The 16,465-nt window shown below is 49.9% G+C and overlaps 1 protein-coding gene across 4 annotated transcripts; it reads right to left on the bottom strand.

Moving 5' to 3' along the window:
• Positions 1–450: 450 nt before the first annotated feature.
• On the bottom strand, positions 451–11,585 carry RDH11 (retinol dehydrogenase 11). 4 transcript variants are annotated; one of them, XM_058655433.1, is made up of 8 exons: positions 11,442–11,585; positions 7,891–8,009; positions 7,093–7,248; positions 4,657–4,761; positions 3,890–4,099; positions 1,493–1,682; positions 1,037–1,142; positions 451–728 (listed from the first exon to the last, which is right to left on the bottom strand). In XM_058655433.1, exons 1-7 carry the CDS (start codon positions 11,468–11,470, stop codon positions 1,040–1,042), a joined length of 912 nt encoding a protein of 303 aa, XP_058511416.1. In that variant the 5' UTR covers positions 11,471–11,585; the 3' UTR covers positions 451–728; positions 1,037–1,039. The 4 variants fall into 4 exon arrangements, with proteins under 4 accessions (XP_058511416.1, XP_058511415.1, XP_058511417.1 ...); XM_058655432.1 differs by lacking the exon at positions 451–728 and having other exon boundaries at positions 999–1,142; XM_058655434.1 differs by lacking the exon at positions 451–728 and having other exon boundaries at positions 999–1,142; positions 11,431–11,576.
• Between the last annotated feature and the right edge of the window lie 4,880 nt (positions 11,586–16,465).

Raw genomic sequence — 16,465 nt, 5'->3', positions numbered from 1 at the left:
GGCGTGAAGATGCTTTTTTTTTCCCTCAAAGAGGAACTGGAGTTTTAGTTTTCATCTTTCACCCTGATGGACTGGTGTTTGTTCACACACAGCCTCCTCAGCCTTGCTAACTCCGGTGCTGGCCTCAGTTCCCCACTGCTGGTCATTTGTTTCCATGGTTACCCAGCCCCTGCTTTGCAGGTGTTACTTCCTACAGAGGACCTGGGGGGATGCCTTCCCTGCCACGCCTGCACTCCTGCGTGGGTTGGGTCGTTTCCCTTTTGTGACTGGTTCCTGTACATCAGCACTCCATCACTGACCATTTACCTGCACCAGGGCCTGGGTTTCATGCTGTTCCTTTCTGGTAGTTTTTTTTTTAAAAAATCTTCTGAAAATATTACCAGTCGCATAAAAACACAAGAAAACATGCAAATATACACATAATGAAGGGGACCCCCCTCCCAAAACACTAAGGCACAAAAAGAAGGCCCCCATCTGTGGGCTGGCTCGGCGGCCTGCCTTCTCCAGTACCCCGGGACGGATCTGAGAAAGGCAGGAAGATGAGTTGAACTTGATTTAATTTTCTGCCTTTTCCCTATTCCTGTAAACGTCTTAGAAAAAGGAATCCCCTCTGAGACTGGAAAACACGTCTTAGTGGCGGAGGCTTTAGGCTGTCGCAGACAAGGTCATGTCATAATCTAGATGAGGCTGAGGGTCCGCAAAGAATCCAGGTATTGGCACGGGGACAGCTGAAGAGAATGAGGGAAGAGCCATGTTCTGCAGCCGAGTCAGTGCGGCGACATGTGGTGTTCAGGCCAGGCTGCGTAGCGACCCTCGGGGCGCAAGGCTCGGCTCGGATGGGTTTGGGTTTGAAGCGGTCACTGAGCAGGGAAGGCTGCGGCTCGGATGGGTTTGGGTTTGAAGCGGTCACTGAGCAGGGAAGGCTGCGGAAGCTTTGCTCGCTCTGTACTCAAGGCTTTGGTCGCCTTGGAGGGGAATCGGTCCGACAGGGAGCACACAGCCTACTTTCAGTCTTCTTTGGATGTATTTGTGTCACCTGTCACTCGGTGGGGAGGCCCAGAAGCTCACAGCTGACGTCCCACAGCCGCCTTGCTACCGTTTCATTCCGAGCCTGGGCTGAGACCCAGGCCACATGGCAGTCGCTGCAAGGGAAAGAGACAGGCTTGAAGCACGGGGCTGAGGGTAACGAATGTTACGAGAAACCCACCCAGGGATCCCATGGCTTCACAGGGCCAGTGTGTCAGAAAAGGTAAGTGGGAAATGGGTACGTGATCAAATGATCGCACAAGCCAAATTAACATCATGTGGAGACTATATGCATCATGGCTAAGCTCTAGGGCTAAATCAGCCTTTATGATGAGAAACAGTTGCTCCTGGCTCCTGGCTTTGGATCTGCTCGGGCTCTGGCCGTTGTGGCTGTTTCAGGAAGTGAATCAGTGAATGGAAGACCTTTCTGTCTGTCTCCCCACAATAATGCAGACAACGTTCCTACCTGAAATGATTGCCATTAAGACTCTCGAGCCCTTCTGTTAGGGCGCAGTACAGACTGGTCTGCGCTCCCTGCTGGGGGGTCTTGATGAAGAAGTAGAAAAGCCGCCACATCCATCTCATGGCCGCTGAGTGGCGAATCAGTTCCGAGTTGACCGTGCCGGGGTGCACGGAATACGCCGTCACGCCAGAGCCTGGTGGGGAGCGGGGACAGAGAGGGGACGACAGGACTTGAGGTTTGCTCAACAGCCAGACAGAACAAAGGACGTGAACAAACACCTGATACCTGCCTGTGGTAACATGGTAAGCACTGTGCCCAGCCACCTACATCTCGGCTGCACCAATCTCAGAGCCTGCAGAGGCTGTGGGCTGATACGCCTCCCAGCAGCACCTTCCGCAGCTCCCCTCCTAAAGGCTGCTGCTTCGGTGGTTTCCATAACATCCACACCCCTCTCTAGTTCTAACTCTTTTGGGTGCTTTGTCTGCTTCCTGGAACAGTTCATTATTATCTATCCAAATATTGAACACATACGTATTACATATAAAGAGAGAGAGAGGTTCATTTTCATCTAATCTGAAAGGCTAAAAGAAGTCTTCCATTTACTGCTTCACGTGCCTGCCAATAGCCAGGTCTGGGCAGGGCAAAGTCAGGAGCCCAGAACTCACTCTGGGTCTCCTACATGGGTGGCAGGAACCCAGGCACTCATCAGCAGGAAGTCGGATTGCAAGTGGAGCAGCTGGGATTCCAACTAGGCTCTCAGCTATGGGAAGCTGTCAACCCAAGCAGAAACTTAACTGCTGCACTAAATGCCTGCCTCTCTATCCAAACTTTAAATGTTGGGGCTCGCATGACTCACTATAAACACTTCTTTCTATGAATGTACAGTGCTTGAGGCCAGCACAGTAACTCAACAGGCTAATCTTCCACCGAGTGGCGCTGGCATCCCACGTGGGCACTGGCTCGTGTCCTAATTGCTTCATTTTTGATCTAGCTCTTTGCTTGTGACCTGGGGGGTTAATGGAGGATGGCCCAAGTCCTTGGGATCCCGTACCCACATGGGAGACTCCTGGCTTTGGATCAGATCAGCTCTGGCTGTTGTGGCCGTTTGGAGAGTAAAGCAGTAGATAGAAGATTTTTCTCTCTCCGTTTCTCCACTCCATAAAATCTGCTTTTCAGATAAAAATAAATCTCAAAAAAGAAAACATTTCAATGGATAAACTGAGGATCATGTTATTATGAAATATGATTCAGCCAACAAGGCCGACAAGAAGAATGGTTAACTCTGCATGTATTACACGGGAAAGCTGGAACTGCAGTTTCTCATGTGTGAAACACAGATATAAATGCGGAGGGAAATGAATGGGAAGGGGCGCAAGAAGCTGTTGACAGTAGGGGAAAAGGAGAATAAATGAAAGGAGAGGGTTTCACCTTTCGCTCTATTTTCTACTATTTGAGCTTGCTACGATGACGGATTTTACATGTGACACTTGTAAATACAAACTGCCAGTTAAACTACACCAGATCAAGGAAGGTACCTGTCCACCAGCTCATTGCCAATGCCCTCACCCAGCACGTGGACTAGCACAGCATGGACACTGAACGCGTGCCTGCTGAATGACGGGCTGAGCCCTCTGCCATGCCGGAGTTCTTACCCGGCACCCCAGGCTCACAGCTGTCAGGCTTACCTGGCTTCTGCCCACCTGCTCTGATTCACCTTTCCACCTCTAGAGGGACCTAGTCCCTTCATGGACTTGAGTCCATCCCGTGACCGTTGTCTGCTCTGAGCTAATAGAAGATGGGCCCACTCCGGACACAGACCTCATCGGCCAAGCTGACCACCAGCTTCCTTCCTCATCCTTTTTTCCAACAGTAGGGTCTCCTGTGCCTGATTCCTTGAGCATCCATGCTGCCTGCTCAAGCCCTAAGCACTGCCCAACCTAGATTTCTCTTCTCTTCACTGGAAACCCAGGGCAGGTGACATGTAGGCCCCCCCTCCCTCTTCTCATACATTTCCCTCCAGCTAGTCCCTTGCAGCTGGGTAGATCTCCTCCCACTACACAATTCCAAGGTTTAATCTTAATGGCTGTGATGGTGTCATTTCCAGTCCAACCCCTCCCTCATTCCTCCTCCTGGCTCCTCGTTTTGCATAAGCTCAGTTCTGGCCATTGTGGCCACTTGGAGAGTGAACCAGCAGATGGAAAATCTTTCTGTCTCTCTTCCTCTCTGTGACTCTTTCAAATAAAACAAACAAACAAACTGTACCCTTTAATTGCCGTGGGAGCAGGCCCTATCCCACTTGGGGGTGGGGGCTCTGGCAAAGAGTTTCCACTTGTGCGGCTTTTTACTCTCGCCCACTGTCCCACTCCCAGTCTGCACACCCGTACAAGCCCCTGAGCCCACCTTTCAGCCTCCGGGCCAGTTCCCGCGTGAAGAGAATGTTGGCTAGCTTGCTGTGGCAATAGGCCAGACCAGCATTGTAGAACTTCTCGCCCTGCAGGTTATGGAAGTAGATCCTTCCCAGGTGATGTGCCAAGGAGGACACATTGATGACCCTGGATGGGGCTGATTCCTTTAGTGTCCCTAAGAGCAGATGAGTGAGCAGGAAGTGACCTGTGGACAGCAAGCAGAATTAACAGAGGTCAGGATCGGCGGGATGTTGGGAGTACTGGGCATCAGGGCTGAGCCAAGGGAGAATCAGTTTAGTGAGGGTTCAGGAAAACGGGACCAGCCCAAGGCATGAGAAAGACATTCTCGTACGCGGCAGGTCTGGACCGTGCAAGCATGGAGCTTTATCTTATTCCACTGTTGGTTAACATCATTAACGTCACTCTAACTGTGGCTAGCCACAGCACCACTACGGAGAAAAGCACCCCAGGTACCAAACTGGAAAGACTGTTCAAAATAGCCTCAGGTTGGCCCTGGTTAGCAGCTAAGGTCCTCGCCTTGAACTTGCCGGGATCCCATATGGGCACTGGTTCTAATCCTGGCAGCCCCACTTCCCATCCAGCTCCCTGCTTGTGGCCTGGGAAAGCAGTTGAGGACGGCCCAATGCCTTGGGATCCTACACCCCAATGGGAGACCTGGAAGGAAGGCTCCTTGTGACCCCTAACTTTTCCAAGGAGAACTTCAGGTCCACTCTGGCTTTGGGATGGCGCCAGTTTACTCACCCAAGTGGTTGACGCCCATGTGCATCTCAAAGCCATCTGCTGTCTTGGAGTAGGGACACATCATCACTCCTGCATTGTTGATCAGAATGTGCAGCTGCTTCTCCTCTGTCGGGAAGAGAAGGACGCAGCCAGGTCAGCGGTCCCAGTGTAGAAACCTCCCCACCCCTAAGGCAGGGTAGGTGCGAGCAGGACTTGAATCTTTCTTTCATCCCCCCTCCTTTACCTTATCTTCTTGAGTTTCCCATTATAAGACCTAAGTTGAATCCTATATACTTCCTTGTTTTAAAAAAAAAAAAAAGATTTTTGGGCCCGGCGGCATGGCCTAGCGGCTAAAGTCCTTGCCTTGAATGCCCCGGGATCCCATATGGACGCCGGTTCTAATCCCGGCAGCCCCACTTCCCATCCAGCTCCCTGCTTGTGGCCTGGGAAATCAGCGGAGGACAGTCCAAAGCCTTGGGACCCTGCACCCATGTGGGAGACCCGGAGGAAGCTCCTGGCTTTGGATCAGCTCGGCTCTGGCCATGGTGGCCACTTGGGGAGTGAATCAGTGGACGGGAAATCTTTCTCTTCATCTCACTTTCTCTCTAGTATATCTGCCTTTCTTATAAAAATAAATAAATCTTTTTTTTTTTTTAAGATTTATTCACTTTATTACAGTCAGATATACAGAGAGGAGGAGAGACAGAGAGGAAGATCTTCCGTCCGATGATTCACTCCCCAAGTGAGCCGCAACGGCCGGTGCTGTGCCGATCTGAAGCCGAGAACCTGGAAACTCTTCCAGGTCTCCCACGTGGGTGCAGGGTCCCAATGCATTGGGCCGTCCTCTACTGCTTTCCCAGGCCACAAGCAGGGAGCTGGATGGGAAGTGAGACAGCCAGGACATAAACCGGCACCCATATGGTATCCCAGTATAGGCAAGGTGAGGATTTAGCCACTAGCCTATTGCACCAGGCCCAAATCCTGTATACTTTTACTACAGAAGCTCATTTTCAGTTATCAAATGGCCTCTCCAATCTATACTGTAGCAGCTAAAGCCACTGCCTGCAGTGCCAGTAGACACTGGTTCAAGTCCTAGTTGTTCAACTTCCCATCCAGGTCCTTTCTAAAGTGCCTGGGAAACCAGTGAAGGATGGCTCATCTGGGCCCCAGCACCCACATGGGAAACCCAGCTGGCATTGGACCAGCTCAGGTCTGGCTGTTGTGGCCATTTGGGGAGTGAACCAGCGGATGGAAGATCTTTAGAAAGAGAGAAGATCTTTCTGAAGAAAGAGAAGAAATAAAGAAGCCCTAAGCTCATGGGAAGACTCCAAGGCAAGAGAAGAAAGGACATACCACCTGGAACCCTGCCTCTTGGGTTCAGATCCTAAAAGAAGCCCATACCTCTCTGTTGCACCCACTGACCACTCACGGCTCACTGCCTCAAGTGGCCCAAGGTCAATTACACTCTATCAGTGGAAGCCATTTTTCCCTGGGAGACCTAGACCCTTGGATTGTGAGTAGATATGCCTACAGCGTGTGCTTGGATTTGCGTTTCAAGCAATATTCCTGGTTTTTGTGTTAACTTCTCATTTCCAAATTCTTCCATTAAAAATGAGATTGCCCAGTGCGGTGGCCTAGCAGCTAAAATCCTCGCCTTGCACGCGCCAGGATCCCATATGGGTGCTGGTTCTAATCCAGCTACCTGCTTGTGGCCTGGAAAAGCAGTCGAGGACAGCCCAGAGCCTTGAGATCCTGCTCCCATGTAGGAGACCCAGAAGAAACTCCTGGCTCCTGGCTTTAGATCAGCTCAGCTCTGGTCATTGCGATCAGTTGGGGAATCAATCAACAGATGGATTCCTCTCTGTATCTCCTCCTCTCTGTATATCTGACTTTGCAGTAAAAATAAATAAATCTTTAAAAAATTGGTTAAAAAGCAAAAAACGGAAGAGATCCTGATACTGCGTGGGGATATAAACTCAGACACCACACCTGATGTCACGATGGGTACTAATTTTCTTGCAGATAACACTTGTGTCTGTCCTGTGAGCTATGTCACATTCCTCAGCTAGTGACCAGGGGCTTATTTTTTAGCTCTGCTACCACAGAGCAGGATCAGATGGCTCCTGGTCAATGTCACGCTCACATGAGGCCTCAGATGCATTCAGACCCGGTCCTCCAGGGCTTCAAGTCCTCTCCTCCTACCGGACATGATTGTTTAGATCCACACCTGTGCGCACTGCCATGGCTTTTCAAACCCCGTTTCTGTCTCAGGAGGATGTGCCCTCGGCATAGGTCACGTCCCAGTGGCCACAGTGAATTCAGCTATGCCTCAAAAGTTTTCATATTTTATTCATCATTTCTATGTATTAGTAGAAACGGGGAATCTTTTTTCCTTTTAGCTAAGTCTCTGCCATGCTGGTCCCAAAACTCAACAACAGACTCCGGTTCCACACTCACCTGCTAGGAAGTTCTCAGCAAAGGCTCGAACCGACTTGGTATCGGCCAGGTCCAGCTTCCGGACCAACACATGCGGGTTCCCCGTGGTGCTCTGGATCTCTTTGGCCACCGAGTCCCCCTTCTGCACATCCCGGCAAGCTAAGTACACACGGGCTCCTGGAACCAACATTCCAAAGACAGAAGCTGTCAGCTCTGCTTTTGATTTTTATGAAAGATTTACACTGAACAGTATTTCCTACTTTTTTTAACCCCTACGTATTTACCCTACAGGTATCTATCTACTTGGGCAAATCGGGAAAGAATAAGAAATCAGTAATAGTTACTACATGACAATGATATGTATATCAGTGTATTAGGTCCACAGCAGCAAATCAATGCAACAGTTGGAGAGTTCATGCAGTCCCAGACTGGGGAGAAACAGAAAAGCCATGACCATAAGGGGTAACAGGGCACTGGCAGGACCAAATCAGAAGCACATGAACTTGGGGTTGTCATCATGGCTCAACAGGCTAAGCCTCCACCTGCCAGTGTCGGCATTCATATGGTGCCAGTTCATGTCCTGTCTGCTCCAATTCCAATCCAGCTTCTTGCTTATGGCCTGGAAAGCAGCAAAGGATGGCTCAAGTCATTGGGTCCCCCAAACCCATGCAGGGAGACCCAAAAGAAGCTCCTGGCTCTTGGCTTCGGATCGGCTCAGCTGCAGCCACTGCAGACAATTGGGGAGTGAACCAGTGGATGGAAGATCTTTCTCTCTGTAAATCTGCCTTTCCAATTAAAAAAAAAGAGCCCAGAACTTGCCTCTCTGTGCCAGCTCTTTGGCTGTCTCCTTGCCAATGCCTGTGTTGGCTCCTGTGACCACCACGACCTTCCCAGGAAGCTGGGTGCTGGAGGTACACACCCCACTGGAGAGCATCTTTCTGTGGACAGAGAACACAGCAGTTCCTCAGACCAAGCTCAGCTGGGGCTTCCATGAGCTCCTCGTGTCTTCGGCTCCCAAGGATGAAGTTTGCTTTAGTTCCTCCACTGCAGTCCTTTATTATTCTTGTTTTAAAGTGGATACAAGGTAGGAGAAAATGAAACGAGTTTCCATTCTTGGGTCAAAGACAGAACTGACTCGGTGAAGAAAGCAAAGCTCAGAGCCCCTCCATGCGGTACTGTTTCATTCTGCAGGCACCTGACTTTGCTTCTGAGCTCCCCATAAGGCACTTTGGCTTAGCGAATCATGAGACTCAGCTGAGCAGAACCGGCTGAGGCACGTCAGCCTACCCACACAATTGGCATGTAGAGCCTTGAGAAATACCAATGCAAGCCATCAACTGGAAAATAAGAAGGCTTGCGAATCTGGGACAAAACAAGACACTCACCTCTCTCCCTCGCTGCCCCCCAGATGCTTGAAAATAAGATGAAGCAAGTGTTTAGCCCAGAGGTTATGTCAGTATCACAGAGAGCCTGGGTTTGATTCTTGGCTCCGGCTCCTGACTCCAGCCTTCTGTCCCCGTGCAGACCACGGTAATGGTTAAAGAAATTGAGACATCTATGAGAGGGACCTGGACCAAGTTGCCAGCCTCGCCCCCGCCATCCTTAGTCACTGCAGGCATTTGGTGAGAAGGAACCAATATCTTTCTCCCTCCTTCTCAAATAAATATTTAAAAAATAAGACAAAGGGGATCTGGAACTCAAGGCCCGATTTGCCTAGTTAGCCCCTGTTGCTAAGCACTGTCCATACCACACTGCTGACCCAAGTGAACAAATGCATGGATATGAGGGTACTTCAGACCATCCATGGGGGGCTGGGGCTGCAGCACAGCAGGTGCACAGCCACTTACAACATCAAAATCCCACATCCAAGTGTTGGCTCAAATCCTTGCTGCTCTGCTTCCGATCCAGCTTCTGCCTAACGCACCTGGCAAAGCGGCAGCAGATGGCCCAATATGAGTGCCTCGGTCACTCGTGTGGGAGACCCAGATGGAGTTCCTAGCTCCTAACCTCTGCCAGGTCACAGCTCGTTGGGAAGTGAACCAGAGGATGGAAGAGCTCTGTCAGTCTTATCCTCTCTCTTTCAAATACATGCAATAAATTTTAAATAAAAAAGGACCATGCTTTAAGGAAAAAAGTTCATGGGAAAATGAAAAGTAAAGCAATTTTCATGTATTGGTGCAGAAACATTTGGAAATCTGCTAAGACACATTTCCAGAGACTGTTTTTGAAGACTCCCTTGTACACACTAGCTGTCTTCAGACCATCCTCTGCTCTGCGATCTCGGGCCAAAAGGAGATGTGATTTGAACAAAAAGCATTTCAGTCTCTTTTCCTTAGCCACGGAAGCCACCTGTTTCATGCGAACAGGCTCACAGGGCCCACCCACGTCACCGACACCCCTCCTCCCAGTTCTGCCCTACATCCCTTCAGCTTTAGCTCCAGGACCCACAACACGGACAGACCTGTGCATGCCCTCCTTCTGACCAGCAGGAATGAGAGAGAGAGAGAGAGAGAGAGAGAGAGAGAGAGAGAGAGTCAACCACACAGCCCAGTTCTGGGGGGGGGGGGCCCTCGTGACCCAGCTCAATTGAGAACACAGTCCCTGGAAATAACCCTTCTTGGTAGAGAATCTCTGGATTATGAGCAATATTTTCAGCTCGGGCTGAAGTTCACCCGATACGATTTTTATGGCAGAGATAAAAATCAGGGTTTTCATCTGAGGGGGAGCACCGCTGTTGTGCTTGGAGGTGGGAGTGGTGCGAGTATTTGGGAAGCACATACTCCTGGAAAGGGGGGTGCCAGGGAAAGAAGGAAAAATAAAAACAGCAGGAGTGAAGAAAGGGAGTAACAAAAAATGACAGATCCAGCCATGATCCAGCTAGGCTATATGTTCCCCAGAGAACTCTGACCCCACCCCCATGGGGAAGGCTCAGCAGGTCCCTCTGGTCACTGGTCCATCGTCACTCCTGGTGATTTCCCGGGAGCCAATCAGCCAGGCTGCTGGTTGTGCAGCTGGCCGCCGAGCATAGGGTCAGCCTTCTCGGGAGACCCCACCAACCCACCCCGCTGCCCTCCTCCTCGCCGTCCAGGTGCAGCTCAGATCTGCCTTGCTCTGACTCCAAAGGCAAAACAGGCTCCTGAACACTTTCCCCTTTTCTGCATCGAAGCGAAAGAAACAGCAACGTGAGAGCAAGAACTGGAAGTCACTCAGGTCGAGGGCATCGGGCTTACAGAGAAAACAGTGCAGGGACACACGTGTCCCTTCAGGAAACTCGCAAAGCTGCAGACCCCCGTGTTTTGAGGTCATCTCACTATGGGGCTCCCACGAACAAGAAACAGAAGGTGCTTTCACGTTAAAAAAAAAAAAAAAAAAAAAAAAAGACGGGTGTAGGGGTTGGTTTGGAGCCACGACGGATGCGGGCTCGGACTCGGCGTTTAGGACACTCTAACCCCATATCAGAGTGCTTGGGTTCGAGTCTGGCTCCCACCTGACCCCAGCTTCCCGCCAGAGCACACGCCGCGAGGCAGCAGGTGGATGGGGCCCTGGGGGCTTGGGTCCCTGCCACCCACGTGGGAACCCCGGAGAGAGTTCCCGGCTCGGCACAGCCCTGGCTGCAACCGCATTTGGGAGAATGAAGCAGTGAATGCAAGAGCTCTGCTTCCCCAGTAAATACATATTTGGGGGGAACAAAATCATTGGAGAATGAAAAGGGGGATCAGGAGCAGCATAAGCAGAATGTGTCGGGCTGCAGTCCCCCCTACAGACGCGAGCCCAAGGAATCTGCCTCCTCGCCTCCAGGAGAGTTACATTTTGCTTTTAACCCACCGAATTCCGGGGCCTCGCCATCTTGGGAGCCCCCCAAGGGAGCTTTCCTTCCTCCTCCATTCGAGAGAAAAAAAGAAAGACGCAAGAATTCATGTCCTTCAGAGGCTTGTCGAGAGAAAGCAATGCCTTTGCACAGACCTGATCTGGGGCGCAGCCACGTACAGGAGAAAGGGGACCAGGAAGAGCAGGAGCAGGAGAGCCACCATCTCCGCGGGCGGCGGCTGCAGCGCACAGATGCCCTGACCGGCGCCGCCGACTGTGGCTTCTCCGCCCGACTACGCCCCTATGCAAATAGGCACAGCCGGGAGCGATGCCCTATGGGAAATGTAGTCCACAGCTCGGCCGGGTGGTGGGGGGACTACAGTCCCTTGGCGGTGAGAACCGACACTGGGCATCCAGGACCCGTGTCCAGACGAGGCCGTGTGGTCCCTGCGCCAGCGCTCGCTCCCCAGCCTGTGGTGACATCTCCCTCTGGGGGTCTATCTCCCGGGGCCCAAGTGCAGTTCCCGCTTCGGTTCCCCCAACCATCCTGACCAGGCAGTTACCGAATTGTTTCTGCTGGAGATACCCGCATCTGGGCAGTGTTCTTGGGTGGACGGCCCCGGAGGGGAGCCGTTGGGAGTCTGGCGGTTGGCGACGTGCCCACGAGGGGGAGCCCTTCCGCACCCCGAACTCCTCCATCCAATGGAGAGGCAGCGACCCTTGAGGACATTTCCCTGGAGATGCCCTCTGTGACGTGTGTTGTGAATTATGATGGTCACTGCCATCATGTTCCTGCTGATTGATGGCTAATTCACAGTGTTGCTTTCAGTTTTCCTCGTGACTTGGGTCACTGACAGACTAAATCCCAGGATAGCGATGCGTTGCTCAGATTGGTCCGTTTGTTGTGGGTTTTTGGTTTTTTTTGTCACTTCACCGAAGTATTTTATCCTGTCTTGAATTAAAGCCATGAATACGTTCTCTGGACACAAGAAAATTCCTGTCCTATTATTCCTCTCACGTGAGGCCCGTGTCCTGGGGAAGCCTGGACAGGATGTTTTAGCTGAACACCTGGCTGTGAGTCCCGGAAGGTACCCTGCAGATCTTGGGGTGACCTTTTGTGTAACTCTCTTCCATTGGATGGGATGCCCTGTTCCAAGGGTACTCTGAATCGGTGCATTTTCGAGCCATGAAGGTTTCCTTTGTGTGATAGAAATCCCCGTTGTACATGAGCTAACCTAGCAGTCATCAGCTTTCTCCATACTCCTCTGATTGTGCTGCCTACACTTTATCTAGGGCTTTACGACTTGACCAACATCCTTAGTTCAGAGAGTCGTGTTTCTGCTTTCCCTGCAGTGTGCAAGGTGCTATGCCAGTACGGAGTCCAATGTGAAGCTAGACAGATGCCAGCTCTCAAGGAAGAGTTTTCAAGATTTACTTTATTTACTTGGAAGGCAGAGTTAAGGGGGATGGGGCAACAGAGGAGAGAGAAAGAATACCAACAGCTGGTTTACTCCCCAAAGTGGCTGGGCCAGACTGAAGACAGAAGTCAGGAGCTTCTTCCAGGTCTCCTTTATGAGTGCAAGGCCCAAGTGCTTTCTGTTGCTTTCTCAGGTGTAATTAGCAATTAGCAAGGCACTAGATTGGAAGTGGAGCAGCCAGGATTTGAACATGGAATGCCAGCATTGCAAGCTTTTAAACAAGAGATCATTGTGAATAAATCCTGATGAGAGGGCAAAACAGGAGGGTTTGTCGGCTTATACCACGGAGGTCTTTCATGGTCTAGCGACCAGAAAATTATATTTGTGCTGCGGCCAGAGGCAAGGTCAGACTTTCATGAGCATGAAACATACAGGCAAGAGTGCTCTGAGCAAAGCAGCAACTTGAGGAGCTATGCAGCACGCCAATCTTCCACCCTGTGGCGCCAGAATCCCAAATAGGTACCAGTTTGTGTCTCAGCTGTTCCATTTCCAGATGGAAAACTCCCTACTTATGGCCTGAGAAAGTAGCAGAAGAGGATTCAAGGCTTTGGGACCCTGTATCTGCACAGGAAACTCAGAAGAAGCTCCTGGCTCCTGACTTCGGATTGGCTCAGCTCCGGCTGTTGCGGCCATTTGGGGAGTGAACCAGCAGATGGAAGATGTTTCTCTCTGTCTTTCCTTCTCTCTGTAAATCTGCCTTTTCAATAACAATAAATCTTTAAAAAAAAAGAAAGAAAGAAAGAAAGAAGGGGCCACAGGAAGGCTCAGCATTGGGGAGAGCAGGGTTTGGTGGAACAGCAGGCGATGTTTGTCCAGCCAGAGATAACAATCACACCAGCACTCATGTGGTACGTCTCATGTACCCGATGTGCCAGGTGCTGTGCAAACCTTAGCTGTCTTAGTCACCATGACAGTACAGTAAGGGCTTATTTTACAGGCAAGGAAGGTAAGGCACAGTGAGGTTCATTAGTAAGTTAGCGCGTCCTCGTGGCCAGCCTGAGCAGGCTGTTCCCAGGGTCTGTGCCTGAACTGTTGAGTCCGGTGGACAAACGATGAAGCAGTGGGGAGTGTCTGGGACACATCAGAGGGCTTGATTCCTGGCTGCTAACATGGAATGTGGGAGGCAGCCGTGTGCGATGGCCCTTGTGGGTTCCTGGAGCCCTGTGGGAGACTGGGTTGCGTTCCCGGCCCCCAAACTCAGCCTTTACCAAGCCCTGGCTATCATGGGCGCTGGGGGAGCAAGTCAACAAATGACAGCTCCTTGTTCCTTGCTCTCTGGTTCTCTCTCTGGCTCTCTCTCTCTCTCTCTGTGTCTCTCTGTCTCTATCTCTCCTCCTTCATCCCTCCCTCCCTCCTCTTTATGCCTAACAAAAGAACTAATTTTTTTAAAAACTGAATCAAAACAACTTATTCGAATACATCTGTACATTCCTTTATCCACCCAAACTTTGTAGGTAATTTCAGGTGATTGTTGACCTATTGGAGTCATCCCTAGAACTAAAAACTAAAAGCCCCTTACTGGAAGATTGCTCCTCTGCCTAGGAAAGCTCCAATATAAAGAACAGGCAGGGAGCTGGATGGGAAGTGGGGCTGCCGGGATTAGAACAGGTACCCATATGAGATGCCAGCACATTCAAGATGAGGACTTTAGCCGCTAGGCTATGGTGCCGGGCCCCTGTTTGTTCTGATTCTCCACTATAGGAGTGGGTCACAATTCATTTCTGAATGAAGTTGAAACCATTTTGCAGTGCTCACTAAACTGTGAAGCAACAATCTGAAAAACATCCTCTAAAGAGGAATTAAGTTTATTTGAGAATAGAATTGCATTGATTGTAAATACAAACTGTGAACATTTTAAAATATTTATTTATTTTTATTGGAAAGGCAGATTTACAGAGATAGAAAGATCGTCCAGCTGCTGGTACACTCCCCAAGTGGCTGCAACAGCCAGGAGTGTCTTTCAGGTCTCCCATGGGGGTACAGGGTCCCAAGGCTTTTGAGCCATCCTCTACTGATTTCCCAGGCTACAAGTAGGGAGCTGCATGGGAGCTAGAGTGACCAGAACATGAATGGGTGTGCATATGGGATCCTGGCACATGCAAGGTGAGGATTTAGGCACTGAGCCATTGTGTTAGGCCTTTGAACTGTGAATTATACAAGGAGGTTTTCAAAGGTGAAACAGGAAGGATTACTTCAGATATTGTGAAACAGTAGTCCTTGGCTACCAGAATTCTTCACAAGGGTGATGCCAGTGTGAACAGACAGTGGCTGATTAGATATCCCAGCAGCAGCATTTCTTGTATCAGGTGGCGCTGGCCATTGTGCTAAATCATGGTTCTGCAGACTGCTTGGCAAATTTCATGATCACCTCAAACTCAGCCATATTCATCACTCTTGCTTCCATGTCTGCTTATTATTCTTTAAATGCCACAGTTCCAAGCACGAGGGAAACACCAGAGTGCAAGTCCTTTCCTATCCCCAAACAAGGGAGGTAATAATTGGCCTAAATAAGCTGCACATCGAAGTATTATGACTTTCTTGTGGAAGGTAAATACAGCATCTGGAAGCAAGAGGAGGGAATGGTTGACTTAGGTGGTAAAAGCTCCAGAAAAAAGGCATACTTAAATTGAATTTTAAAGAAGCTAGGAGCTCAAAATTGAGTTCAAGTCTCCTGCATGGATGGCACGGACATCTATCAATAGGAAGTTGGACTCAGCACGTAGCAAGGACTCGGATCCAGTAAGAGAGGCAGGCATCCTAAGTGACGTGGAACTCACCTCCATCCTCAATGTGATGCTCCTTTTTTCCTTCTTTCTTTCCTTTTTTTAAAGATTTATTTATTTTTGTTACAAAGTCAGATATACAGAGAGGAGAGACAGAGAGGAAGATTTTCTGTCCGATGTTTCACTCCCCAAGTGAGCCGCAACAGCCAGTGCTGTGCCGATCCGAAGCCGGGAACCTGGAACCTCCTCCAGATCTCCCACACGGGTGCAGGGTCCCAAGGTCTTGGGCCATTCTCTGCTGCTTTCCCAGGCCACAAGCAGGGAGCTGGATGGGAAGTGGGGCCGCCAGGTTTAGAACTGGCGTCCATATGGGATCCTGGTGCGTGCAAGGCGAGGACTTAAGCCACTAGGCTATCACACTGGGCCCAAATGTGATGCTCTTAACTTTCCATCCCGATATGTGCACAGGTGCTTGTGTTCATGCACATAGATCTCCACTGTGTTAATCTGGAAATGTGCAACTATTCATGAAAATTGAGAGTAAATATCCATTAATCCATTGCTTAAATTTAAAAACTATATACTTCTCTATACTTATTTTACCTCCTGCTTGAAGCAAATACAATAAAATGCTCATTGCACTTTCTCTATCCATCAATCCATATTATTTTATTAATATCTTTCAAAGATGTAGCCCACAGTACGCTTTCCCTGCTAAAACTTCAGCACCATGTATATTGTTAAGCAGACTTCTAAGTTTATTCTAATTTGTTTGTATTATTCAATACTACAGTTCTTTCCCTTTGGTGTATAAGTTATACAATAAAGGCATAGATATTATGGGGTGTGATTGCTGTTTTCACAATTACATAAACCCGTAAAATCCAGACCCTCTTCCAGACACAGAGTATTTCTGTCACCCTAGAAAGTCACTCATGTGAAATGTTTTTGAACTATGCGTGTGTGTTAACAGAGTGATCAGAGGCAAAGCGAATTAAGTTTAGCTAGGGAAGGTTAAGTTTTCAAGGTCAAGAAGGTTAACAGATGGCCAGAAGCCCTGAGAAGGTGCTAATAACTCACCATGGACAGTAAGCAGATTAACTCAGTTGGGGCTGAGTCAAAGGCAGGGAGTACTAAGTGAAACCTTCTGTGCTTTAATCCTTTCCAACAAAGTATGTATCGGCGTGCCTTGGGGCCTATCATGGAGGGCAGGGATTCCCCAGTGGGAATGAGGTTGTCTCACAGTGGACAGTGCCAATGTCTGGAGTTACCTTTCACTGTCACAAGGAGGTAGTATTGCTACAGGCACTCAGTGGGCAGAGGCCCAGGAGGCTGCCAGCTGTCCTCCAACACTCAGGTCTGCCCGCACAAGAGAACTACCAGGCC

The sequence above is a fragment of the Ochotona princeps genome, chromosome 26 (assembly GCF_030435755.1).
Source record: "Ochotona princeps isolate mOchPri1 chromosome 26, mOchPri1.hap1, whole genome shotgun sequence".
Classification (NCBI taxonomy): Eukaryota; Metazoa; Chordata; class Mammalia; order Lagomorpha; family Ochotonidae; genus Ochotona; species Ochotona princeps.
This window is presented reverse-complemented; position numbering and strand designations above follow the sequence as displayed.

What these genes read in the sequence shown, in the direction of transcription:
- RDH11 (XM_004584456.4), bottom strand. Translation starts at nt 11,102, where the DNA reads ATGGTGGCTCTCCTGCTCCTGCTCTTCCTGGTCCCCTTTCTCCTGTAC. An exon ending in CAAAGAGCTGGCACAGAGAG is followed by an intron (nt 7,249 to 7,890) that starts GCAAGTTCTGGG and finishes TGTTGGTTCCAG; the next exon opens with GAGCCCGTGTGTACTTAGCT. An exon ending in TGCTGAGAACTTCCTAGCAG is followed by an intron (nt 4,762 to 7,092) that starts GTGAGTGTGGAA and finishes TCTTCCCGACAG; the next exon opens with AGGAGAAGCAGCTGCACATT.